Here is a 27,544-nt window from a genome sequence, read left to right on the forward strand (position 1 = left end):
ATGGCAAGTTGTCTCTGAAGCCTGTCCTTTACCTGCTGCTATGGGGTAATGCCATTCACAGGAATCACACAATGGGATGTTCCCAAACCTGCAGACATTGGCTTTGTATTTTATTTTATCCAATTCTCCGGTTTGTTGTACGAAGGCTGCATCAACATTTCTATTATAAGCCTTGCAGAAGTTTATACCCTGACAATAGAAAATACATCCCCAAGTCTGACTTGGAACAGATCTTGTGGGATTGCTGAACAGCCTCTTTCTGAATGTATAGTGAAGACAACATGTAGTCATGAACACACTTTAGTCCACGAAACACGTTTTACTCCTTCCAGCTGGATGTTACTGCACATCTGGAAAACAAAAGGCACATCGCTTCGACCAAAACAAGGGAAGGGCTACAGTTAACTCCAGCAATAAAAAAGAGGCCTGCGCTCTTGCTGGAGCCCTTTGTTTAGACCCAGCAAGCTTGCCACTGAGAGCTGGAAGGGAAACAACATTATAAAGCTGAGGGAGGTGGCATCAGGAGAGAAACTACTGCTCCACCAACCCATTCTGCTGGCCTCCTCCTCCTCCTTGCCAGAAGCCTGGTTGGGTAAGTGCAGGAGGAGGTTCCTTAGGGACCTTTCCTTATGGAAATGCTTTTCAGAGGAACAGGACACATGGGAGGTGATGAGGAACAATGTCTGTACATTGCAGACAGCAGTCACTGTGCTGATTTGGTTCTGACTGACAGTGTGCTTTGGGTCCTGGCAGCTCCCCAGCTCATAGGGGCAAGGCAGCAGGTCCTCGGTGTGCTAATGACCAGTGCAGGGCTGCCAGAGCAGCAGGCCTTCAGCAACCCCTAAGTTCAAGTGATGGGAGGAATGTGACCTTCAGCCTCCATATCAAAACATGGCTTGTGGCTGGCTAAAGAAGGAGGAAACAGGGCAAAGCCTGCAAACCTGCAGGCTGTAGGATGGATAATGTTTTGTAGATGCACATACTTTCTTTTTCCATTCTCCCCAGAGGAGAGGCCCCCATCGTGACCCTCCGCAGCCATGGGGTGCTGGATGGTGCAGCCCTGCATGCCTGAGTTGCTCTTTTACCCCTTGGTGGCTCAGGGAATACTGTGATTAACATAACGGAGATGACAAAAGAGAGCAAAAAAAGCAAAACGTGTTCTTCCCCCAAGCCGTAAGACACTAGTGATATTTTTTGGCAACGTTTTAGTCACACCTGCAAGCAAATAATGTCAATCAAAAGACTTTGAGGGGGGAATTGGCAGCATTAATCCTGTTGCTTTTTATTGATCCCTGCAGTCCTAATATAAAGTGATGTAATAACGAACGATGTGCAGTTCCTTATTCAGAGCTGCCATGCATCAATTTTATGATGTGTATTGGCTATCTCAGTAATGACAGAACCACCACTTTTCTCTGCAGGGCTGCATTAAATCAGCATTTTAAGCTGTCAGGTAATAATTCCAAGCTTTAGAATAATAAAGTATATTTATACCATGCTCCAACATCACTCCAGTGAATGGAAAAACATGCTCCTTTCCTGAAGGTTTTTTTTTTTGAAGTAATTTCATTGTGTTAAATGCTATTTTTTGTTGATTTTTGCTTTGTTTTCTTGTCTGGCATACAGAAAGCTGCTCTTCTTCTCTAGTAACAGCACAATAAAGATGTGGAGGCTGAAAGTGAGGAAAGCCACCTGCAATTTTAGCTTCAAAAGCAAAGCGTTCTGCGCAAACACACACTGAAATAGTCCAGTTTGCTTCCAAGCTTGGCTTTCTCTTTAGAAACATGGAATTCCTGTTGGGCCAGTCATTTTGGAGCATTTAGTGTGTCACATCTATGTGTATGCCTGGAGGAAAGCAGATGAGAAGCACAGCCCCAGGAGTGCATCACACAGCCTCCTCCTCATGAAAACCCATTGACCTCCCCATTATGGCCTGGGAAGGTATGTTAGCTCCATCCCTATCCCACACAGTGCAGCAAGTGATGAAGTGAAGATCAGTAAAGTACGATGCAGTACAGAGGTGGCAAAGACACTTTCAGAGTCAACTCCTGGTAAGACAGCAATTGACACCATTAGATCAGTTATTTCATTTCCTTCCAGTGACAACCTGACAGCAGTACACTGGAGATGTTGTTTTCTGCTACAGCCTAGTAGTGATGGCAACATTCCCAGGGAGTGCCTGAAACCATGTCTAGTGGTATTTAAAACGCTGGCCTACCTGAGGGGGTTTCCATCTGCATGCATTCAACGTCTGTTGCATTAAAGCTGTGAATCATGGCTTCTATTGCAGGGCCAGAATGGAATTTCCCTCCCCATATCAATAAATAACTTGGCTTCCTATTTTTTCCTGTCTTTGTCATCTTTTCCTCCCTCCACAAAGTTGCAGAGCAACTAGAGCTGAAGGCACGACAGGCAGACTGGCTGGTGTCCTTGGCTGCTATGCTGGTCTTCACTGGTGTGTCCTATTTACCTGCCCAGGGCACAAACCTGACAAGTGGATGGTCAGCTCAAGAACAAGCCTGAACCCTGCTATTAATATTCCCTGTCCCTGGAAGCAGAGGGGAGGACTGATTCATGAGCCTGACTCACTCTGCATGTCGCACTGCACCACACCATTACGTGCTGGATGTGTGGTATACCACAGGTCAGGAGATCAAACTGCTCCAGCCATCAGCAGCAACACAGGACTAGAGGTGGCTGTTTTCAGTGAGACCCAGCAGGCACCACACATCACTGCAGAAGCTGCTGCAGGATCGCAGCCCATTTCTGAATGGTTTGGGGCAAATAAAGTATGAGAGAAAAAGCAACACTTGTTCAAGGTTGGCAGGCTCCCTCACCTCTAAGTCTGGCATGCAGGAAAGCAAAATGGCACAGAAGGAATGAAATTCCAGATTTTTGGGTAGCATTCTAGGAATAGTGGGAAAAATAATGCAAGAAACAGTAGCAGAAAATACTCACAAGTTGTTATTTAAACTCCCCTCAGGGGTTAATGGCACCACTATGAACACTTTCCTAGCAAGCAAGCAAAAAAATAATGATGTCTTATTTATTCAGATTGTTTGGGTGATAGGTATGTAAATGTTTCCAAAAAGGGTAAAACCATTCAGGACCACAGATGTCTCCATCCCTTCATACATCCAGCAACACAAGGTAATGTGAGTTACAAGCCTTTGCCTGGTAACATGATGTAGCTACTGGATTAGCTGAATGATGGATTAACTAGGAATGAAAGCTGGAAAGAACATCAGGGACTATTTATGGCCTGGTAACACACCTTCTTATCCAGCCCCTGTGCATCTTTTCAGAAACTATCCCAATGATTCAATAGTTCCGTCTTCCTCAAGAGCTGGAAATGTTTCTGTCTGGAGTGTTTTCCCCCCAAAGAAAGGCCTGAGTCGTGCAGATGAGTGTCCAGCACAGACCCAGCAGCCCTCCTGAGAGCCAGCAGCTCTGAAGTTTTGCTTCACTTCCTTTTAACTTTACGAAATGTTCTTTGGGCTGCATCAAAAGGAGCGTGACCAGCAGGTCAAAGGAGGTGATCCTGCCCCTTTGCTCTGCTCTCATGAGACTCCACGCGCAGCATTGTGTACAGTTCTGGTGTCCTCAGCATAAGAAGGGTATGGAGCTGTTGGAGCAAGTCCAGAGGAGGCCACGAGGATGATCAGGGGCTGCAGCACCTCCTGTATGAAGACAGGCTGAGGAAGTTGGGGCTGTTCAGCCTGGAGAAGAGAAGGCTGCGTGGAGACCTCAGAGCAGCCTTCCAGTATCTGAAGGGGGCCTATAGGGATGCTGGAGAGGGACTCTTCATTAGGGACTGTACTTGATAGGACAAGGGGTAACGGGTTCAAACTGAAACATGGGAAGTTCAGGTTGGAGATAAGGAAGAAGTTCTTTCCTGTGAGGGTGCTGAGGCCCTGGCACAGGGTGTCCAGAGAAGCTGTGGCTGCCCCATCCCCTGGCAGTGTTCAAGGCCAGGTTGGGCACGGGGGCTCTAGTGGAAGGTGTCCCTGCCCGTGGCAGGGGTTGGAACTGGGGGAGCTTTAAGGTCTCCTCAAACCAAACCAGTTTCAGATTCTGTGTGTCACGTTATTCTGAAGTGCCACTGGCGTCACCGGACACCCTCTGACCCCAACTGCAGGTTACGAGGAAGACCAAAGAGCAGTACCATCTCTCCCCTGGGACAGCCAGCGTGCTGGGTGAGATGTCCCTTGCCAAATCCATAGCCCTCTCTTCCAGGAGGGATCCATGAGCACCATGAGTGCACTGGAGTCATGAAAATAAGCACAGAATGTAGCTCACACTGCACTGAACTCTCTTGAATTGTCTTCCTTTCTTACTTCTTTGATTCAAAGGTCTTTTCCTGACAAGCTTTCCACAAAGTTTGACTTTTCAATTGGCTATTTGCTAAATTGTTCTGCAATTCTGTCACCACACAAGTGATGAACACTGCTATATGCACCTCTCAAAACACCCCAACCCCCATATCTGCAGGTGCTTTACTACCATTTAAACCATGGGGATTTATTTTGCCCCTGTGAAATGCAAATGCAAATGCAGACTTCACAAAATTAAGCATGACCTGGGTGAGGCTCCTCTCTATGGCCAAGGAAGAATGTGGTTCCTGGGGAAGAGTGTTCAGTTCAGCTGCTTGCTGCTGCTGTCCAGGACAGGAAGTGTGGGGAAAGGAGCCCCACTGAGGCCAAGGCTGGCCTGTGCCAGTGCACCCCAACACCTCCACCCATCCTGAAGGCAACAGCTGAAGTGGGGACACAAGAGAAGACTCCTGACCTGCAGCTTTCTGCTCTGGCCACAAGTTTCTCTTTCACTTCTCAGTGGTTAGAATGGGGATTGGAATTTCACACTGAGCCAGTATGGGCTGAGGAGAGCTGGTTTACATCAGTTAAGGCTCCTGTTACACTACCTGAATTGATGGACACCCAAAGGAACAGAAGGAAACTGTCTTTAATTTCTGATGCAGGACAAGATACTTTGCAGTAACTGTTGCAGAAGTCCTCCTTTTTCCATGCTCTCTTCCAGAGGACTTTCTCTGTGCTGGTGGTACTTCCATTATTTTCAAGTAAGCCACAGAAAACTATAAAAGTTTGTATGGTTGCATTGGAATTAAAATGTGTCACAGTCTGAAGTATAAACAGTCTTGCACTGTTTGCATCAATCTGGATGATTTTTATCTCAAACTCACTGCCAGCTCAGCCATAGTCAGGCCAGGGGATGGATGTGCCCAATGTATGGAGACACACGCTTACCTGGTTCCTTTGTCAAGGGGAAGGCATTTGGACTCATGTTGGCATGGATTCAGATCAGGAACACAGTGGTTAATCACCTCATCACACAGCTCACCTGAGGAAGGAAAAAGCAACACTGCTGTAACACAGCTTGAACAATCCTGAAGCAGCTCCAGCCATGATGGCAAAGGGATGGCAAAGCTCCCTAAACGTAAGCAGCTCAGTAGTTCAGCAGTAAGCAATGCTATTGTTTATGAAGGCACAAGAGACTTCATTAAATTGAGCTCCTTTGACCTATAGCTGTTTCTATCACATGAATTTGAAAGGCTGGTACAAAATGTACTGACATACAAATTCCGCTTGGTGACAGAGGAAGGATCAAACGGACAGTTCCTGACCCAGAACCTCTTCTATCAAACCAAGAAAGTGACACAACAGTGAAGCTGCTTGTTAGATGTCGCGGTTTAAGCCCAGCTGTAACTCAGAACCATGCAGCCGCTCACTCACTCCCCCACTTCTTCCTCCCCCTGATCCCAGAAGGATGGGGAGGAGAATCCAAAAAATTTAAACCCCACGGGTTGTGGTAAGAGCAGTTTGGTAACTAAGGTACAACACAAACCCACTACTGCTACCACCAATAATAATAATGACAAGGGACACAGCAAGGGAAGAGAATACAACCGCTCCCCACCCGCTGACTGATACCCAGCCAGTACCGGTCTGGGGCTTTTGGTAACTGCCCCCAGTTTATATACTGGCCATGACGTGCTGTGGTATGGAATACCTCTTTGGTCAGTTTGGGTCAGGTGTCCTGTCTCTGCTTCCTCCTGACTTCCTGGGCACCTCCTCCCTGCCAGAGCATGAGACTCAAAAAGTCCTTGGCCAGAGTAAACATTGCTGAGCAGCAGCTAAACCACTGGTGCATTATCAGGGCTGTTCTCAGGCTAAATCCAAAAAGCACAGCACTGCACCAGCTACTAAGAAGGAGAAAAATGACTGCTACTGCTGAACCCAGCACATTAGACCATAACATTTTCACACTGAAACATGTTTTAGCCGTAGTTACTGCTCTGCCAAAGAAGCTGGTTGGACATCATTCTGGAAAAGAACAACAACCCACAAGCCTTCCCCCAAAACCTCTGCGACTCTCAATAATAGGAACCAGCTTTAGGACTGCATGCAATTAGGGAACATTCAGTATTTGTAAGACAAGTACTAGCCCTATTGTGCTCACAGGGGATGATGTCTGTTCAGAAAAGAATCCATCACATGTGAGCTCAGCTCAGCTGTTTCAAGGTATGGTGTGTTACATGCTATGCACCCCCCCGGATTTGTATACATTTAATAATTAATAGTTCTAGAAGGTTCAAACCCAGATAGTTTATTTAAATACCATCCTTCTTGGAGTCCTAAATTATTAGGTCACACTTCAGTACCCCAGGATTTGAGATCCAGCCAAAGACCACAGGAATCTTTGCCTTCCCAAGAAACCTTCCCCGTACCTCCCAAAGCCTTGCAGGCAAAGCAAAAGCCAGGTGCTCTCAACACGGAAACCCCTACAAGCTACAGTCCAAAGTCCCCTGTGCAGCTATCACAAAACCACATCTGCTGGGTTTCAGGGTTAGGTGTATTTTGTGCCTGTACACAACACATACCAGCACATGAGCAACACACCATGCAGCTAGTGTGGGGAAAGGGGTAATGTGGGAGGTGCTGGAGGGCTGGCAGGGTTTAAACAGGGTTTTCATGAAGCTGCAGCTCCACCTGCCTTGGGAGAAACTCCATTTTCAAAAGTCCTTGTCTTTCTGAATGTACTGGCTACACAGAAACACCTGAATACACAAGTCCAGCAAACCCCAAAGATTGCAATTCAGATGGAAATTGCAAATCAGAACCATTCGTCTTCTAACAGTGATCTGGCAGGGATGATGGAGAGCACAGTTTCGAGGCTGGCTCTGGTGGTGACAGGTATGGTTTAAGTTTTTAACACCCCCAGCTCACTCCTTCTGGTTATTTCCCCCACATCTCTGGCCTCCCTTCGGTATGAGTCACACATCTCTTTATTAGGCTCTTAATATTAGAATGGAAGTATACTGTGTATTTGCAGAAATTACTCTATTTTTTAGTTGCTGTCTCTAACGTATCTGGTTTAGAGAGTTGTGAAGCATTAGTGAGAAAGTGCAGCAAGAATACAAGTCCTGGAAGCGTGAGAGAGGGTACTACCAGCATAAACCCTGTATTCATGTGCCATGCATACCCTCATGACTTTTTCCTGGCTGAGTTTGGCAATACCAGAAAGGTCTGGCATGGCAATCTGCAGTGGACAGTTTATTGTTCATAGTATCAGTTATATTCCGTCTGGAGCAAAGGAATCCCTGGAAGCCACCACTATTAAATACTACCAAGTATTTTTACAGCCCTGAACAAGTCTTGGGCAAATGTAATGAATGTATCCAGCTCAGGAGGGGACATGCCAACATGCCAAGGAAACTGAATGCTGCAGATCCATGGGAACCAAGGCAACCTCATTCACTGGACTTGATGTTTGCCACTGTTCTTTGCTACTCCACAAAAGCAACTAAAGACGTTCAAGTCTTACAAACACGAACACAGCTGTCACTGGGGACAGCTATTAGCACACTTTTGAGGTGGCAGAACTGGAGACAGGTCTATTTAGCAAGCAATCCCCAAACCCACCGTCCACCAACCCTCCCGAACGCTAACAAAGTGACTTCCTCGGCCTTTGGGCATGAACATGAGCAGGTCAGTACTTGCTGGACGACTGCCAGTTCATCATCCTGGTATTCCTCATGTCCCCTGTGTGCTATGAACCTCATGTGAAAATAAACACAGAAAAAAGCAACCGATTGGTGACATTAAAAGGACTCAGTGATCTAAAGCTGGAAATATTTTTGGAAGACCATTTAATGAGTGTGGACAGATGCCTTAAAACATCACTAAAAATGGTCAATGCATACTTTTGAAGTTTCCTTTGCTTTTTTAATTTTGGTTGTTTCAAAAAAAAGGGAACAGGCTTTAGAAAAAAGAAAAAAAGAACAGTTTCATAAACTCTCAAAGGAAACCATAATTCTTCTTAAAGTATTCTCCTCAAAAGCCTTGACAAGTGCTTAGAGATCCAGTAAAAGTCTCCCCAAATGTCAAATATTATGACTCACTGTGTCATTCTGAAGGCACCACTATCAAAATGTAGGAGAATTCTAGGCTAGGTACCAAACACAGCATCCAAAAAATTTATCATTTTTCATGCAAAACTTGGAACATGTAAGGATCCTTCCTGTTATTTTTCCCATCTATCACTCATTAGGGAGCTCACTTGGGAATGCCTTGCAACTAGAGCAGCCTCATCTCAGGAAGAAAATTCTTCTTGATAGATGATTTCAGGCTCCCCCAACATTCGCTACATGCTGCAGAAAGCATGCCAGGGTAATAAAACACTTTCTGCAAACTTTTTCTGCAAAGCAAAACCCAAGGCACCAGCTATGCACAGACTTTCTCCTACTTTAGTCACTCAGAGAATATCTGGGCCAAAAAAATCTACCCTCAGACCTGGAAGTGCAATAATCATTGGCCACTTTAATGTCAGTATCTGAGGAAAAATCTGATCCTCTTTTTTTTTGGAGTGACACAGGGCTGCTTCTCTGTGCAGCAATTAAAGGCCCAGTCCAAATTCCTCATTGGATAGCTATGTGAACCTAAAACCAAACTGGACATTAATTTTAGGCCAACTTCTAGCAGCACTGACTCTCTCTGTGGAAAATATCTGACCACCCTAAAAAACCCAGAAAACTTCAGTGTAAAGCCTTCCCAAAGGTAGAAAACAACCCAGCCTCCACATTTTCCTCTCTCCTACATATTCTCACATCAGACCTCCAACTTGGGTACAAAAGGGTTTCTGAAGTGGCTATATCAAAGTCAGCAAAATGACAACTCTATCTCTTTTCTAATCAGTTAAGCATTTTTTTTTATCCCAAGTAATGTTTTCTGTTTCATCAAGGCACTCTTACTCTCTTGCTCAAGGCCAGGCTGGACAGAGCCTTGGGTGACATGGTCTAGTGTGAGGTGTCCCTGCTCATGGCAGGGGGTTGGAACTGGATGATCTTGAGGTCCTTTCCAACCCTAACTATTCTATGATTCTATGATTCATCAAAGCCCAAGAAAATAGATTATAACATGCAATGCACCCCACCAAAAAACAGGTTAAGACTAGGCCAGATTCACAAGAGAAAAGCAGTTTATGCTGCCAGGTTTTACTCTTCTTAATAGCTGGACATATTAGGTCACTGATGTTGTCTGGTATGTAGAACTGAGGTATGACATGAAGAGGGTACCTTTGTGAGGATAGGCACATCCTCAGCTCTGCAAGCACTGCATTTCAAGCTTCTTAAAGCTGGTGGCGGTGTGCTGGTCATTAGTGCTTCTTTAGGAGAAGGAAGCATTAGGCACATGAAGGAAGCAGTCCGATCTGCCACAAACATGCAACTCTCAGGTGAGAACCAAGCTGTGCTGGCAGGTGGAATACTATGGGTGGATCTCCCAGAAAAAGAAACAGGAGAGAGAAACCCCCCCCAGACATTACTAAAGCTCTTCTGCCTCTCTGAGCCTACCTCCCTCATCCCCTTCACCAGCACTGGTCGTTGCTTTTAAAAGAACACAGCAAAACATATTTTTTTTTGTGTCATGCAGCATTTTCCTGGTCTTATTTTGTCAGCAAAATCATGAATTTTATGGGGCTTTCACATTCACCTCTCACAGGGCTCACTGCTTATGAAGAGCTGCCAAGAAACATGCTTGGGCTTTTCTGTAGCCTTCCGCATGTCTCAGAAGGAAGCCAAAACAACAATAGAGCAATAAAGATGACTTTTACACATAGTTTAATAATCATCTTTCTTTTTCTTTTTTCCATTCTGTGCTGTCATGAGAGCTATTTATTTCATGACACATTAGACTTTTAAAACCAGGGTCCAACTTACGCTATTTCTCCTTAATCAGTAAAAGAGAGATTGGATGCAGTGATCGTATTTTACTTAGTTATCTGTAAGTAAAGCTGCAGTTCTGAAAAGACAACCTAGACCACCACCACTTTGCAACCAATGAGTTCAATAGTTTCTCTCTTGTTTCACATGTCAGTTCACAGTTTCACATGGGGGATACTTTGGTCTCTCAGTTCAGAGTATTCACAAAGTAACAGATAAAGGAACACAGGAAATAGTCTCATCCTTAATGTGAGAGCAGCTTTTGCAGGGCCTGGAAGGCTTAAAGCAAAAATGCTGTCAAGAATTTCACAAAGGTACTTGAGAAAAGGAAAGTGCTTCCAGTGAAGAAAGGATGAAGGAAGCCTGGCCTTTATCCACAGAGGAAACCTCTACAGCCTGCACAGGGAGAAAATATATATTGGAATGGTTAAATGCTATGTTGCAATTTGCTGAATTTTGCCAGGTAAGTCAGAATGGAATCTTCTTTTTTACTGCTCATAAAAAACACTGCACTGTTTTTATCGTAAGAGATTACTCATTTTATACCTAACAGCTTGCATCAGAAGAAAATGGGGCTTGCATTTTGTTTTCCTCTTCTCTCTTTCCAATTATTAAAAAGAAGTCAGCGCCAACTGGAAATCTCAGGAGAACACCGAACCTAAAACTGGCTGAGTGGAACAGACATAGGCTGTTCCTCCAAGAAAACACTTCAGTGAGGAATGTTGTTGGTGTTTGATGCAGAATATTTGAGGTTCATCTTGGAAAATAATAAAAAGTCTTCCAAACTGTTTCAGTTTGCAATGAAGAAAATTCAATGAAGATTTTCAGTAGCAAATGCACTCAGAGGCCATGTTAGATCCCAAAATGTACATCACCTGCATTGCACTGTAGCAGGATTCTTTCTGCATCATTAACGAAGCTTGCTCTTGCTCGCTGAACACTGCCCACAACACTTGGTAGGCAAAGAACCAAAAGTTATTTTAGGCTTTTTATTCTGTCCTAATGCTTTAAAAATTTAGACCTGAGTTTTCATGTATCAAGTTTTGGCCTCTTTAAGTGGGAACCTGGAGTTAGATTCTCCATGGAGATTCCCAAAGTGGCTTGCTTTTCAGAATTAAGGATACCTCTAATCTTGAGGTTAAACAACAGGATAACGGATTAAACAACAAAATTTAGGGAGAGAAATAAGGAGATAATTCACTCTTTCTGAATCTCAAAGAAGGAACTCATTCCAGTTCTATGCAATGCCAAAGGATGAAAACTCACATTTAACATCACAAATGCCACACCACCACAGTGTGTAAAACATGCACTGAACCAGACAATTTCCAATGGTCTCACAAGGTATTAACCTGCATATAGCATTATCCCCCAGAATGACTGGAAGAGATCTTCATTTTGCTGGACCCCCTACGTTTCTGAGCCATATTATTGCATATGGATGTTTCCCATTATGTGATTTGTCTGGAATATGTCTGGAATTTGTCTGGAATCTATTGGGATCAATTCAGTTATTCACACAATCTAGTACATCCAGCCACATCTGAGATGCCAGATATTTTCGGAGCCATCCTTTCCAGCCTGGCAGACAGGACACTGGACACGCTGTAGACTCAAGCTGGTCTGAATGGGGGAATGGCGGCTGTGGCCTGTTCATAATGCTCTCTCTCTGCCACTCCCTTCTCACACTGTTTCCCTGCTCCAGCATAGGCTCCCTCCCATGGGATACAGTGCTTCATGAACTCCCCCAGTGTGGGCCCTTTCCACAGGCTGCAGTTCTTCAAGAACTGCTCAAGCATGGGTCCTCACTATGGGATGGGATAGGGTTCTTCAGGAGCATGGGCTCCTCCTCTCCAGGGGCTTCAGCTCCTGTCAGGACCCTGCTCATTACATGGGCTCTCCGTAGGCTGCAGCCTATTTTGAGGTATATCCACGTGCATGGGGTCTTACATAGGCTTCAGCATGGATATCTGCTCTCATGTGCTCCTTCACGGGCTGTGGGGGCAAAACCTGCTTCACTTCACTGTGGACTTCTTGGGAGAAGGGGATATTTCTGCCCCAGCCCCCCAAGTACCTCTTCCTCCTTCTTCTTCACTGAGCTTGGTGTTTGCATAGTTGCTCCTCTCACATTTTCCATCAGCACTGCCGATGGGCTGAGCTTTGGGCAGTGGCAGGGGAGCAGCTCCTGATCTCTTCTCACAGAGCCACCCCTACAGCCCCAGCCCTCCCCTGCTACCAAAACCTTGCCACGCAAACCCGATACCATTTCTGAACCAATAGAGGTCTCTGGAGAATATTTTATATGCAAAAAGATGTACTCATTTCCTCCTGGAAGTTCTAACACTGTAGAATCACAGAATCAGCCAGGTTGGAAAAGACCTTTAAGATCATCAAATCCAGCCATTCCCCCAGGACTGCCAAATTCACCACTAAACCATGTCACTAAGGGCCTTGTCTACATGTTTTATCATGGTGTTAGAATGCTGAATACACTGTCTATAGGTGAACTCTGTCCCTTCCAGCTTTATTAACTATGCGTTAGGCACCACCTGCCAGTAAGCAGGTAGTATTGGGCTTGTGGTTAACTTCTAATCCTCTGATATGCTTCTTCACAGATTGGATTTAATGAATTGTGAATCCCATTTGAGGGTGATATTCACTCCACCCATCCTTTAAGGCAGTAGTAGCTGACAATCCATTTTCCTAAAGAAAATGTGGTGACGAGAGAAATTCTCCGATATATCTGGTTCCCCAAATATGACACATTACATTTTACAAGTGGGAATATGACCAGTAAGGAAATCCTGGAGCAGAGACCCCAACATGATGGGACACCCACACTGAGACTAAAGACTGGCTGCAGCGCTGCCAGTTACTGTGCTATTTCCTTCCTCCCTCCCAGCACAGAGTCCAATCTGATAGCAATGGCATGTGGTTCTCTCTTATATAAAACAGGGCTGGGAATGGGTTTAGGCTCTCAAACAAAGCTCAAAACTTGCAGCTCTTCCAGCATTTCTCATTCATAGTTATACAAGTGGGAAATGTGGGAGCCTTATTATTTTTTGCACAGAAAGCAAACACACTTCACATTTGCCAAGCAACTAAAACTGAGAAACTTCCACGTAAGACAGAACTCCTCCAAATAAAAGGAAGAAAATCCACTCAACTTTGACCACAATTTTCTCCATTTGTCTCAAGGAAATTACAGCTAAAGTTTCAACATTTTAAAAGAGGCTGATTGATAGTTAAATGCTTGTTTAAGCCTTCAGTGCTTATTAGGCAGTCCATATCCTTGCGGAACCACAGGGCTGAACCACGCTACCTAAAACCTTCCTGTTCCTATAGCACGCATGTAGTTAAAAACTCCCAAGGGGGAAAACCCAACCTACAGCGCTGCTTCAGCCTCACTCAGCTGGTACTGCTGCCCACTGGTGACTGCTGCACATCCAGCAATGGCTAGTGATGGGAAACAGGCTGGAGAGCTCCAGAAAAGGGTGTCAGCCACAACTTCTTTCTTCCAGAGCTGTTTGGCTTGACTGAGCGCTTGGCTTTGGCCATGCAGCATTACCACAATCAGATACGCCAGAAAAAGGGACCATAATCACTACCAGTGAATAGTGTTCTGCTAAAAGTAGCATAACTGCAGAAATCTCAGATACCATCTACCACAGGACACCACAGGTCCCCTAAGGTAAAACAGATCTTTGCCTTCTCTTCCAAACACATAAAATCAGAAATAGTTTCTAGTTTTTTTTCTGAGAGATACATTTTTTCTTCAACATGTGATACAAACTGCTTACAGCTTTTTCCCAGGGACACAAACTATTTTCAACCACTTGCTTCCCGCTCTCCCTGCCGTGGAATGCCATGCATTCTAGAAAAGACCTATTTTCAGTAGTAGAAGCCACTGCCTGTTTCTTTTTAGGTTTCAGAACAAAGAGGTGTGGCTGGTTGCTGAGGGTTTATAGGATCCTTAGCAAACCCTGAATATTGCCTGATTTGTTTTGTGTGTAAGCACTACATATGTCTGCTGCTGGCTAAAATCAAACACATAGGAGGAAGAGAAAGCCACAGCAAACAAACAAGACAAAACAGACTATTAAGTAAAGCATAAACCCATTCAAAGTACATGTTTGGTACAGCCCATTTGGTCCTTTACATATGTTTGGACTCCTCTTCAAGTGAAAGCACAGAGGATAGTGAGACTGAAGAGGGGATCTCTTTTTGGAGGTATGAAACTACATGAACTGTAAGCAAAACAGTGGCTCTCAAGACAGTAGTGAATAGAAAACAGGAATGCAAAGGAAAAATTGTATGGATTTTGTCCTATGTTTCTAACCACAAAGTTAGGGAGACAGCAGAATGTTTATAGCATCAGCTGGAGATGGGCCATGTTAAAGCCCAAAAGATAGAAATGAGAAAAACACAAAAAGAATGAGGGTGACTGATCTAAATTCATAGTTTTCACTTTCGATGTTCCTACAGATGCTTGGTTTTGAAGAGGAGGAAAGCCTATAAAACTGTAAGGAGAAGCTGTAATCCATCAAAGGGTACAACCAGGTTGTAGACCAGCCCCCAGGCTGCTCAGGCTTTAGAGCTGGCTGGAGTTTGGGTACACGGTTATTCTGCAGGAAATATATATGTATAATTTAGCTTCAGGATTAAAATAACTACTTGGGGAGAGGGAAGAAAAAGACATCGGCTTGCAATAAAAGCCATCAGGACTCTGCTACACAGCACGAGTATCAGTCTGATCATGTAAAACCAGGCAACAAGCATTGAAAATACTGACTTCAGGAATTGTGAGGAAACCTGGCGGTGCAGGTCAGGGCCTGAATCTTCCTTTATGGCCATAAGCTCCCTGCCTATCCTCCCTCTCAGTTTCAAGGAATCTGTTTGTGTTTGCACATTGTTTTAAGTGAGTAGCTGGAAAGGCCCTAGGAAGGAGGTTATTGTGAGTGCGGGCTGGGTTTGGAGTGTGGGTGGGTGGTTTTGGGTTTTTTTTTTAAATGAAAGTGAAATGGAGCTGGAGTGTGGGAAATTCCTTCCCTCAGCAGTCACTTCACAAATGGGCCATTTTTCATCTCCCTGAGTGGGGGAAAAGACTGTCACAGAACTTTAAAGGAAAACACTGCAAAAAGTTATTAATTGAAGAAAGATCTTTGGCCTTCATTATTCCAGCCAGTGAAAGCAAAACTTCATTATTTGAGATATTGTTTCCTAAAAGAGCTGTAACAAGTAAAACTCGTCAGACAGAGATAAAGCAGGAAAATACTAAGGTATGGAAAAAACCAAACCCTGGATACTGCAACTCTGTTAACAGTCAGCAATTTCAACACATGCATTTTTAATTTGCATTTCATTTAGGAACATAGGATTTACTATCATCATTTAACCATTCGCCAACTAAACCAAAGTGAATCCTAAATATTTCTTAACACCACCCATACATGCTCTTGGATCTTCTTCCTCCTTGTATTCAGAGTATTCTTTGTATGAAAACATACATTAATTCCATACATGCAGTGTTTACAGTAATATCATTGCAGTCTTACTCCAAGACTGTAAGAGTGATGAGGGATTCACACTACCTACTTCACAGTGCTCCTAGAGCCTGCCTGCCCCTACAGTCAAGAAAAGAAGCAATCTGCAATAGCTGAGCTGGACATTTCTAACCAACAGCCTGAATGTTACTCAAAACATCACAGACCATCAGTAAAGAACCATCTAGTCTGATCTCCGGTGTAACGTAGGCCATTCTTGAACTAACTTGTGTTTTAACTACAGCATCTGCTGAGAAATCCAGTTTGTATTTAGTGCCAACAACTCTTGTACAATTACACTGGTAGACATGGATGCTCTGGATCTGTTCAGCCATGAAGGTCATGCTCACCAAAGAACCTTCTAAAGAAACTTCTGTTCTCCATCCACGTGTTTGCTCTGACTGCCTACGCTTTATTAAGCCAAGTAAGTTTTTTCTGGAGGTTTTCCAGGACCTATTTTTAATCCCCCAATGTTTTTTTATCTTTCACCTCTAATCCTCTTTCCCATCTCTCAACTCACTTCTTGAATTCTGAACACCAGAAGAGAATATAGTATTTGGGCACAACATAAAGAGATACTACCTGTATTTTCTGCCTTACTTGATACACCCTGCCTATGGATATCACTACCCTTTTAGGCAAAGTGTCACACCGGGAGCTCCTTGTCCCCCAGATTACTTCACAGAAAAACTACTTCCCTGTAGATACCTCCATCAGCCATTCTTTGTTCATCTAAATATAGATAAAATCCATACACTTGGCAGCTCTGAAGCACACAGTTTGCTAACACGATGTTTTGCACAGTCAGCTCCTGAGAGGGTGGCAGGTACCTCCTGCACCTTTCTGAGCACAGGAATAAGTATTCCTGACCCCTCCAGTGACCTGCTTTCTCTCTGAAATGTTAGCATTCAATGCTCTTCACATATTCAACACAATGTTAAAGTCATCTGCACCTACCCTGTTTTTTTTTAAGAGATACTGCCATAGTAGCTGCGTGTATTCCTTCAGTATAAAAAGGTTTAAAGAGAGTGTACACAGAGATGCCCTGAATGTCACAGGAGACTACAGGCAAACTCTTTGGTCAAAGATCCTTCTCTTTTCAGGTCATGTACACAAATCCTTTCAAAGCGTTTCTTCATGACTTGTTTATGTACTGCCAAGGAATTTGCTTAAGCTGCTGTTCATTCAATCAAGTCATTTCAGATAATGGCCAATTTCTTGTGTTTGGATTCAACTCTTAGAAGACCCTCAAAACCATGGCTCAGATTGACTTGGCTGGTACGTAACTTATGTTTGGCTGATGTTTTATATTCTTCCGGCCATTTCATGCTGTTCCCTTCCTTTCTGCTCAGAGAGGTTCAGGTGTACCTCTGATGGGTATTTCATCACAGCCAGCTGAGTCCTTCCCAGTGACTGATCAGGTGTGATGAAATATACCTCTCCAAAATGGAGGTAAAACAGGTTAAGGCAATCCTTTCATCACCAAACTCTTCCTATTTTTAAGCAACATAAACTATTGCAACCCTTCAGGTTTTCACTTATGATTCATATTATATTTTCCAGAAGTAATTCCTGCTCTTCTTCAACAATTCAGTTTGTTTCAACTGTAGTCAGAGCCATTGCCTGCATTGTGATAAAAAATGCTTATTGCATGCTATATCCAATTGTGTGCATCCCACTTACAAGGCTGAGATTTAGTATTTGACAAACTTCTGCTAATAAGCGTAAGCACAGCACAGGCAATATTCAGGGAAAAATAAAAAGAGCTGGAAGTTGGTTAAAACAGATTTCAAACCTGATTGTGGATTATCATATGAGTCCTCTGGTCCCTGCCCACACCTCCACTTGAGAAGAAATCTCTATCTAGTTCTTTCCTACCTTTTTCGTCTGTGAAAAAAAAACCCACCCTGCAACACGTTAAAAGGAAAGTGCATTTGCATATGTACTGCATTCAGTTCCTTACTAGATGTGTCTTGGCAAATTCAGGGCAAATATATTTCCTCTTGTAAATATAAAGACTCCTCCTCCTTGTGTAGAGTTTGACTTGAAACCACCCAGGAGCAGCTCGTATAAACAGTGCACAAGTAAGCACAATGGGCTTGACGTCCTATGAGCAAAACCCTCTACTCCGCTAAGCTGAAGTTTTTCAGTTTTTTTTTGGCAGAAATATCATTTGAGAACTCCAATAAATGTACATTCAAGTCATAAGGCTTTTCTCAGCTCAAGATTTACATGGGCCCCCTTTGTATCAGCCACAGAAGTATTTTAAGAGTTTGGAAATTCTAGAAGCTTTCCTCCTGCCTTACTCAGCCACTCAAGCTTGATTCTCATTAAATCCCCTGACATGTAATATATTCCAGTGTACAAGAAGCCCTTCATTACTTCTCCATGCTTAGAAGGTAATAAACTCATTTCAAAGAATGGAAGTAGGAACTATTGCAGGTGTTTCCTTACCACTCCATGGTGAGCCAGGAAGGCCGTGCTAACATGGTTTGAATGAGTCAATGGTGTGCTCCAGTGATGACTTGAGAAAAAGCATTTTAGATTCCAGTTAAGAGGGTTTCTGCTCTAGCAGAAGGTTTAGGAAGGAATTTATCTGAAATGCAGGATGGGCTCTGGAGTTACAGATTCCATTTCCAACTCAGTTACCAACTTCTGTCACTGTGGACATCTGCTGAGCTACAACTGAGCTCACAGTTTCTTACACAGCCTTTGCTCTTCCACTTGTGAAATGGACATAATGAACTCAAACAGCACACTGTCAGCTCATTTTATTTAATAACTAAATAAAGAGGAAGAAAAAAAGGGTAGGGAATGTGTCTTGAGGTCTCAGGTAAAAGCCATGCCCCTTTTCTCCTACCGTAATTTCAACAGGAACTATCTCTATTTTCCAAGATTCAGAACACATCATATATATCAGACTCTGCTCAGTACTGGGAATATTTCTGAAACACATTTAGAGACTGTGTGTGCAGAAGTACAGATATCTCTGATACCTTCAACTTCATTATTTTTTACTGCCTTTTACAGTGAGGCATTGGTATTTTGACTCAGAACTAAGTGGCCATGTTTGTGAGCATGTGTATTGCAATACTGGTAAACTAAAATCCTTCCAGTAAGGCATTCAGGTTGCTTTAAAATGGGACTAGATTCCTGGTTAATTATGCACTCTTGGACAAAGTAAATGTGAGTTTGGTCCCTTCCCTTCAGGCACTGAAGGGACTCCTCACGGATTCCTGTTCTTTTTTTGGTTGTGGCTCCCTCTTACCTGTGTAGTTAGGAGGGCAGATACAGACATAGTTGTTGATCCCATCCACACATGTAGAGTTATTCTCACAGTCATTATCCTCGCAGTCATCTGGGTTTATTTCACACCTCTCCCCCTCATACCCAAGGAGACAAGAACAGCTTTGGAGAAAGAAAGAAGATAATCTAAGTTAGCATGGCTTGGAAGGGGCAGGAGGTTTGAGGTATACAACTGAAATTAAAACATATAGTAGTGAGTTGCTGGAGCCAAATTCACTGCTGCTGTGCAGTACAGAGCACTTTAACCCAATGCATTTTGTGAAGGATGCAGCCTGAGGGTTCATGGGGTCATGCAATCATTTACATGAGACATAAAAGCAGCAGCAGGAGACAGCCTGTGTCATGCTTCCCTTTGCGGACTCTGTTGATAACGCTAGCTCTGAGTTGAAGTAAGCAGCTCCAGGGTAGGAGAGTAAACACCACAATGTTCAAATCTTTGCCTTCTCTGTTAGTGATTTTGGGCGTGTGGGGATTCTTGCCTAGCAAGGACTGCACAATCACAGGGCAACTTGACAGCTTTTAGATAGCTCACTCTCTTTGAAGAACAATGGCTCGAATTGAGTTTACAGACATAACATTTTCTTCTCATTACCACTTTGTCACTTGTCCAAACAAGAAATGGTTGGGAATGATTGCTTTTACAAGCGCAATAAGGTTTCAGTACTTCTGCAGCTCCTCTAACATCGTTTTGCAGAAGAGCTGATGATGTCTAGGTAATTCAACTAAAACACAAACAAACAACGGTTCTGTGAGGATGTGGACACTACTGAAGAGTAATGACACCAAATATTTTCTCTCACAAGTCTGTGATGCATGGTCCCTAGAGGGAGTGTAAGAATCTAAGTGGTTGAGGAATGACATTTTTTTCAATCTCCGTTTCATCTCTAGATCTAAAAGTTCTGGTTGCTAAGAGAACCTTTATATTTTAAACTAGCTGTAAGTGGTGAAGAGGTGGAGGCCACAGTTTAAAAACACATGTTAAGTGCTCCAGGTATTTCAGTGGCTTCTAAGAAGCCGGCAATGACATTTGAAGTTTGGGATTGCCGGTACTGGTCTTCACTAGTCACAGAAGGGGGGGGGTGTGAATGTGTGGAAGCGAAGGGTCGTTTTGAGTCTCAGTCCAAACCACACATTCACTCAGCTTTTCATTTCCTTTCCCATGCAAGTTCTGGTGGCAGAAAAGGAACTGAACAAATGTAAAGCACTACTGATTGATGAGGATGAAAACCAGAAAGCACCAGCGTGGTCACACTAACTGCCATCCACTGCTTTCTGAAACCAGGGGCATTTCCCATGCAAAGATAGCTGCAGGGTACTTTGTGTTCAACTCAGATGGACAAGGTGGACCCAAGGTGGTTATCCCTCTTTCTGGGATAGGTGTCATGGAGTTGGAATGCCCTGAATAAATAGGAAATTTTCAGATCTGTGAATCATTGCTCTCAGCATGACAAATTTCTTCTCTTCCTCCTGTGTGCCACAGATGGAGCAGAGTGCAGGGACTCCCAAGGGAGGGATGGACAGGGCTCTGCATCTACGTTCAGTAGGTCCTAGGTTGGACCCTGAGGATAAGGTTTGATTCTTTACGATATGTGCAACCTCAGAAACTAAAGGAATAACAAAGAGGAGGAAAAAAGGGCAGGAAATGTGCCTTCAGCCACCACAACAGTAAGATCTTGTACATGGGTACAGAACAGGCATATAGGTCACATGCTAATAGTCATCTTCATTCAGTTCTGCAGGGACCATTCCCAGGTCATGAGAGTTAGAAAACCTTCACTATGAATAACCAAAACCAAACTGCTCAAATAAATCCAATTTAGGACACAATAAATCAATAAAGAATATTTGCTTTTCCTGTCTCAAGCTCATTATTGCTAACAAAATATGCCCTCTTGCTGACCCTGCAATGATCCAGAGGATCACAGGAGGCAGATAAGGAAGAAGAGCTGGTACACCATCTTCTTTGTCAATACAACTGTTAGGGAGGGGGTTAAAGACATGTAATTAAATACAGTGACACATTCATCATGTCTCCCTTTTCGATTACAAAACCCCATTTTCAGGGGTTTCTAACTCAGCCATAAAAATATGCTCCAGGCTGTAACTTGGCATCCAAGGGCCCAGTTTGGGAGCACAAATTCTTCTCTCCATTTTAAGAAAAGCAACAAGAGTGGCTTTGTGCTGGTTATTTTTATGTGAATATAACACCATTTTCCTTCCACAAAAGGACTGGGACAGCTTGGATGTATGCAATTAAAAATGACATTATTAAATACTCTCACAGTAATTGTTCAACTCAGTAGAGTTACCATTAGTAACAATACATATGGGATTGTTAACATACAATTGCTCAGTATTAGGACACATTCCACACTGAAGGAAATGTCAGCATAATTGATGACATTTGGCTACTGGTCCCTGTGTATTACAGGGAGTCTTTACATGCTTACATATGATTCTTTATTTTGATTTGCATTCAAATGTGCCAAATCTAAGGACTGAAATTAAAGATAAAACACACAACTTGGGACCCGCATTGAAGCAGATGTTGAAAGAGTTGCAGTTTGGATTTTCTCAGAAAAAAACTAAGAAGAAAAATGAAGTTTGCCGAGTGAGTGGAAGGTCATCAACCCGGGCTCCAGCTGACCCAGAGAGAAAATGAATTCCAGAGGCAACGATGAAAACTTTATCCTGACTAAATAGTGAAGCAGTGTGAGACAGCATTTCATCTGGACCTCACGAACAATGGAGCCACGCAGGGAAGAGTTATTTTCTAAGACACCGTGACTGCATTAAAGTCCAAATTCCCTATTCCTCTAGTTTAGGGAATTTCTGTTAGTGTTGTATTTTCCTACAAATGAATAAACTAAAACCGAATAAACCCCCATTATCCTCATGAAAGCAAAAAGGAACACAGAACTTCAGGGCAACATTTTTGGGGTAAACTTTTAGAGCTGAAGCATACTGACAATGTTGGTAGTTTACTATAGTAACTGTTTTCCCCACAAAATCTAATGAAACAATTTAGCATCTGCTTATTAAAATAGGCATTGTATTAAAATAGGCAAGTATCACCTTTCAAAAAAGATCAACTTTAAAAAGAGATAGTAAATTATTTCAGGAGTATTACAGTTACTTGGTAAAGGAGCTTTTGACATCTACATCCCAATGGAGTAGCCTCTAAGACTGGAAGTGCAGTGTATTTCCTTGAACAAGGCTGAATTAACACCAGGGAGTTAATCGGTTCCAGGATTTTACATTTATGAGGGAACCTAGAGTTTGTGGCAAATACTAAAGAAAATGCTCTGGAAAAGGGAGGAGATTTTATATGGAGAAAAGTTAAAGTCACCCAGAGACTTGGCTTCCCAACACAGCAGGTTATCAAAGATAAGCTGGTTGCCTGTGGCTAACTGAAGCAGAGCTGACAGCTCTGCCTCCCTTGTCAAAGACTTACTTACAGGCATACTAAATGACTGTCTGATTGTCCATCTTTTTTAATCAGTCTCAATAAGCACCATTCTTGGCAACCTCTTCTCAAAGAAAACATAGATCAGATTAGATTAGAAAGAGCAGTTCAAAGAGAGGAAGAGCCAAGCCACAGTGGCACTTGACTGTTCTTTAATGCAGAAGTCACCCCTACCCAAGAAAAGAGAATGTGAGAATTAGTCAGAATTGAGAACGTGCAAGAGTAAAAGACTATGAGGAGGACTCAAGAACTCAAGCTGAACCTCTGCCCTTCAGCTGTCCCACTAGGACCTGCTATTACACCAAATTTGAGCGTCCCAGTCCCCTGCTGCTGCCAGCCCTGGTGGGTACCAGGCACAGTAGGCAAGTCAGGCTGGACTCCCAGTCACCGCTAGGAATTTCCTGTCTTTGCCTGGGGAACATCACCACCTTAGCATTATTGAAAAGGTAATTTTCTTGTCTAAGGCTACAGAAACTTGAGAGTTAAACAGCTTGGCATTTCATAGGGAGAGAGTTTTGGCTTAAGTTTCCTTCTTACAAGAGTAAAGATTTGACAAGTTTGGCAGCAGAGCTTGTATCTGAATATATTTCCCTAGGGAAGAGAATATACAGAAGATATAATTTCTTTTACAGGCCACACAACAGAAAAATCCAAGGAGGCCCCTCATGAAAATGTTTTTGACATCCGCTTCCTCACGGCATATAATCTAAGGCAACGTTTTCCCACCATGATGAACACAATCTATATGCACGTAACTCTGACTGCTGCCATCCACTGGAGAGGACATTTCCCACCAAAAAACCCCAACCCAATCTATCAACCAAACTCAACCACAAAGTATTTCTTTATCTTCCCTGTCACTGACTGTTCCATCTCACACCACATAACTCTATGACATGCTAAAGCTCCACGTTCCTCTTCTCCAGAGCAGCTGGGGCTATGGACTGACTGAATTAGAAACATGGAGAGAAAACAGAGCAACGCATAAGCTGAACATTCAATTTTATGAAGCAAGATTTTGATGAGATATGGTTTTATGTGTCTTTTATTAGACCAACCGAAACTATATAAATAACTATAAAAGCAGAAACCTCCCCTAAAAAGCCTCAAATGTTGTTAAGCAACAAAACCACCCCTGCAGTTTTATAAAAGATCTCAAAAACTACACGAATTTGGAACTGAAGCAAAGCCTCTGAAACTGTAAAATTCTTCATGAGAAAATTTCAGAAGTAGCTTTTATTTCAGGTCATTCCAAACTTTTTACTTTCTACCACAGAACAGAACAAAAGTGCTGAAGAAAAGCCTGATCCAAACTCCACGCTGAAGCCTTTATTCTAGTATTATGGATGTTATAAAATGTTTTACTAGCATATTTTTAGTGTCAGCTAGATTTTGGAGAAATGAGTACTGAGTGACAGAAAACAGATATTCTATTATGGTATAATTCTGCTTTGGCATAAGCTGGAAAAAGCTATCTACACACTATTACATGAAGGTGACCAGAAGGGAACCCAAACTGAAGACCACTAGACCTTTATTCTTCTCAAGCAGAAACCAAACCAAAACTTTTACTCCCAAAATTGCTTGGCCTGCTTAAATCTGAATCAAGAAGAGGTATATCAGATCAGAGTAGTGGTTTCTCCAAACCTAGAGGGTCTGTGAAGTAGTGTGATCATTTGCATAACTGTGATCTACAGAGCCTCCTTATCCTCTCCCACCACCATGCACTGGTATGATCCTACAGACCTTTGCCCAAGAGATGTGCTCTTCTGCTCTGCTCAGTGCCTTGTCCTGAGTGCGCAAGCTGAGGTCTAAACTGCCCTTCATGGGCCCTATTTTGAGCCAATTGTGTTTTCTGACAGATGATATGGGTTTGCTGACTTGGTTAACAAACAGTTAACCTCTGTTGGAGCAGTCTTAATCACAGCTGAAACCAAACTGGAATCAAAATGCACTGGTTTGACTCCCTGCTCATACCATTTATAAACCTTGCATTTTCATGTCTCCCTCCAGCTGCCGTGGGTAGGCAGCTACACATAGGAGAAGACAAAACAGCAGCCTCAGTAATGTATAAGTTTGTAGAAGTTAAGCTTTTGTATATGCCATTGAAAGAAAAGTGTGGTGTACTTTTGCACATGTTTGGTGAAAAGAAAGCATAAATAGTGAGAACTAAATCTATGAAAATTTCAGCAACTCTCTTCTAAAAATAAAAATTCTATCAACTTTAATAACAAAGAGTGGCTGAAGCCTCAAACTTGTATTTTCTCAGCTGTCAAGAAGTGCCTGTAGCGGCACAAATCTTTCAGTTACTTCATGAAAATTCCTAGACTTTTCTTGGGAGTATCCCCACCTATTCTATACCATTCTTACATGAGAAAACTGAAATCTGTCTTGTCCAGCTGCAAAGGTTATTCTCTGGCAGGCACAGATGGGGGGATCTCTCCATGTTTTCTAATTGCTTCTCCTAAACTTGTTTGTCTACAAGATTCTTCAATATGAAAACATTTTGCATCTGGTTGTTGAGCAACAGATGCTTACTTTACAAATATAAAAAAAGGGTATGTGAGTTTGAAATGCCCCAAGGAAAATTAGCATAGAGATAACACAATGCAGAACAGGGAGACTGCTCAAAATAGCTCTTAAGAGTATATTCTGTGAGAAAATAAGGAGGCCTGTTTAAGAGGTAGTGATATGTCACACCAATGAAACCATATTAATTACTTTTTATGGCAAATAGAAGTGTCACACGCAGTAGCTTTTATAAAGTGGCCATTATAGTTCATTAATACAAAGTAAAAACACATTTAATAGCTCATTTTAAATGAATTTTGTGTTACTACCTGAATCCATCTTTATTTGCCTCGGTGAGGTGGCAGGTCCCTCCATTCTGACATGGATTTTGGACACAAGAATTAATGGGCACGCTGCAGTCACGACCCTATTTGGGAAAATTCAGAAGAAACAAGGTTAGTAAGACATGCCATCTCAATCAATGTCTTTTGCTCCTTCACCTTATGCGCGGCACCATTTTCAAGAGGTCTGTGGTCTTCGAGTCACATCACCTAACGTTCTCTACTGATGGTTCACAATTTAAGTGAGAAATTGGGCAACGGGTCTGGTGGGTATCTTGGTATCTGTTCAGCTTCAAGATTTTAGTTAACTCTTTCATTTGCCTGGTTTAAGGAAACAGCTGGTTTTGTCACAACTTTAATACATTATCATCTCTAATGCTAGTTACAATGAAAAGAATTAATCATGACCACAGCTAAGCAGAAGGCCACACAGTCAGCACAGGACCACATAGCACTCTTTCCACCATATTTATCCAGTGCTCACTTAAAACACTGCAACAGTACACCGTGCTCATTGCTACATGTTGTCAAAACCTAAAGGGGAAAATCCGTGTTTATCATGGGAGCTGAGTTTGAATTTCTGTACAGAACACACCAAATCCTGTTTCAGATATTATCACTGCATCAGTTCCCTTCTTAAAGATTGCCCTGAAATAAACATCCGTTCCAAATGAACTCCACTGTTACCAACTGACTGTTTATTGGCTCTTCAAGGCATTGGCAGATTTCTCTGGTCATTATATTCTGCTGATTACAACAGGCTATTTGTAAAGTTGGCAAATCCATCACAGAGTTTGCTCTTGCTTTTCAGTTACTCACACAGTAGGGTGGAATAAAGACACATGAAAGCCTCAATACTCAAGGGATCTGTGCAATCACAAGAAGTTCAAGAGATCTCTCTACTCTTCCTCCTGAAGGTCCCGTTAGCAGTGGCCCTCTGCCAGCTCATCTACTGGAAAGCTGATACATGACTGCAATCAAGCTGAGGAAAATATCTCAGGAGATACATTAATTCAGTCACAGTTGCCAGGGCTTGTGCCTTGTTATTGCTGTTATTTACGTTGTACTTTAGAGGAATTACAATGGTAAATTTAGTTCTAAGTTTCTAAACAAAGAGAGCAGATGCCAGCCTGTGACACTGGTTCCTAGCAGCTGAAGCTTCTGTGTATGAGTACTGATCACTATCCTACCACTGCCAATTTATCCGGCTGACAATACTCAGAAGTCATTCCGTTCTCCATCAAATTTGCAACAGCCTCCAACCCTTTTCAGACTCCACATACCTGGTGTGATGTACTGGAATGGGGGACACTCAGATGACCGTGTTGACAAAATGAAGCATCTTGATGCTTCAGCCATATACTGTGCATGAGAGCATCAGCTGTTGTTTTTCCATCTAGCTTCGGACTTTGTTGTTCTCACAAGATACACTATTACATTAGAATTAAGAACAGACTTTGAGAAGCCCAACACTGTACTTGGCAGATACCTGACCATGATTGGTACCTGACTTGCCTCAGGATGAACGGTCGTGTTAGAAAAGGCGTACAAAAGGAATGTTCAAGGAGAGGGAGCAGCTACTTTGGAAGAATACACTATAAAGACTAGGATTCTTCTGTCTAGAGAAAAGAAAACGGATGGGGGTGATATGACTGAGGTTTACAAAATCATGGAGGTGGTGAATGCAGAATTTCACACACTGAATCCCTTGTCACCAGAGGGACACTTACTGATGTTAGAACATCAGTGTAATGCAGATAAAAGAAAACACTTCTTCTGAAGCATGAGCTCCTGGGATGCTTTTGCCACAGGAAGTTGTGAAGTCAGATAACATAAAAGCCATTAGATAAATTCACACACAATGGATCTAAATTAGAAATATGAAAGGCAAGATGCAGACATGAGCTTCTCCAGTTGGATGACTGTGGGTGCTAGGAGAACTGGAGAGGAGTCGTGGCCAGGCTTGTGTACTCTCCCCAGACAGTAAAGATTTGCTGCTGCCCCATGAAAGACAGAATGCTGCAGTAAATGCATCAGAGACCTATTATGGCATTTCTCATGTTCTTATGTTAAAGTTATTGAAAGACTTATTCGGTTCTCAACAAGGGAAATGTTCCCTACCTTTTCTTTTCAAAAGAAT

At 42.8% G+C, this 27,544-nt stretch overlaps 1 protein-coding gene across 4 annotated transcripts in view; it reads right to left on the reverse strand.

The window, feature by feature from the left end:
• SLIT3 (slit guidance ligand 3) overlaps positions 1-27,544 on the reverse strand; it is a 519,568-nt gene that overhangs the window by 38,206 nt on the left and 453,818 nt on the right. For all 4 annotated transcript variants that reach the window (XM_062629206.1, XM_062629204.1, XM_062629205.1 and 1 more), the window contains 3 exons: positions 25,393-25,490; positions 19,049-19,188; positions 5,265-5,358 (listed from right to left, as the gene is read on the reverse strand). In XM_062629206.1, coding sequence (XP_062485190.1) covers positions 5,265-5,358; positions 19,049-19,188; positions 25,393-25,490 — 332 coding nt within the window. The remainder of the gene's footprint in view (positions 1-5,264; positions 5,359-19,048; positions 19,189-25,392; positions 25,491-27,544) is intronic.

Source organism: Pezoporus occidentalis, unplaced genomic scaffold (genome assembly GCF_034315485.1).
Source record: "Pezoporus occidentalis ecotype Australia unplaced genomic scaffold, CSIRO_AGI_Poc_V1 ctg33, whole genome shotgun sequence".
Lineage (NCBI taxonomy): Eukaryota > Metazoa > Chordata > Aves > Psittaciformes > Psittacidae > Pezoporus > Pezoporus occidentalis.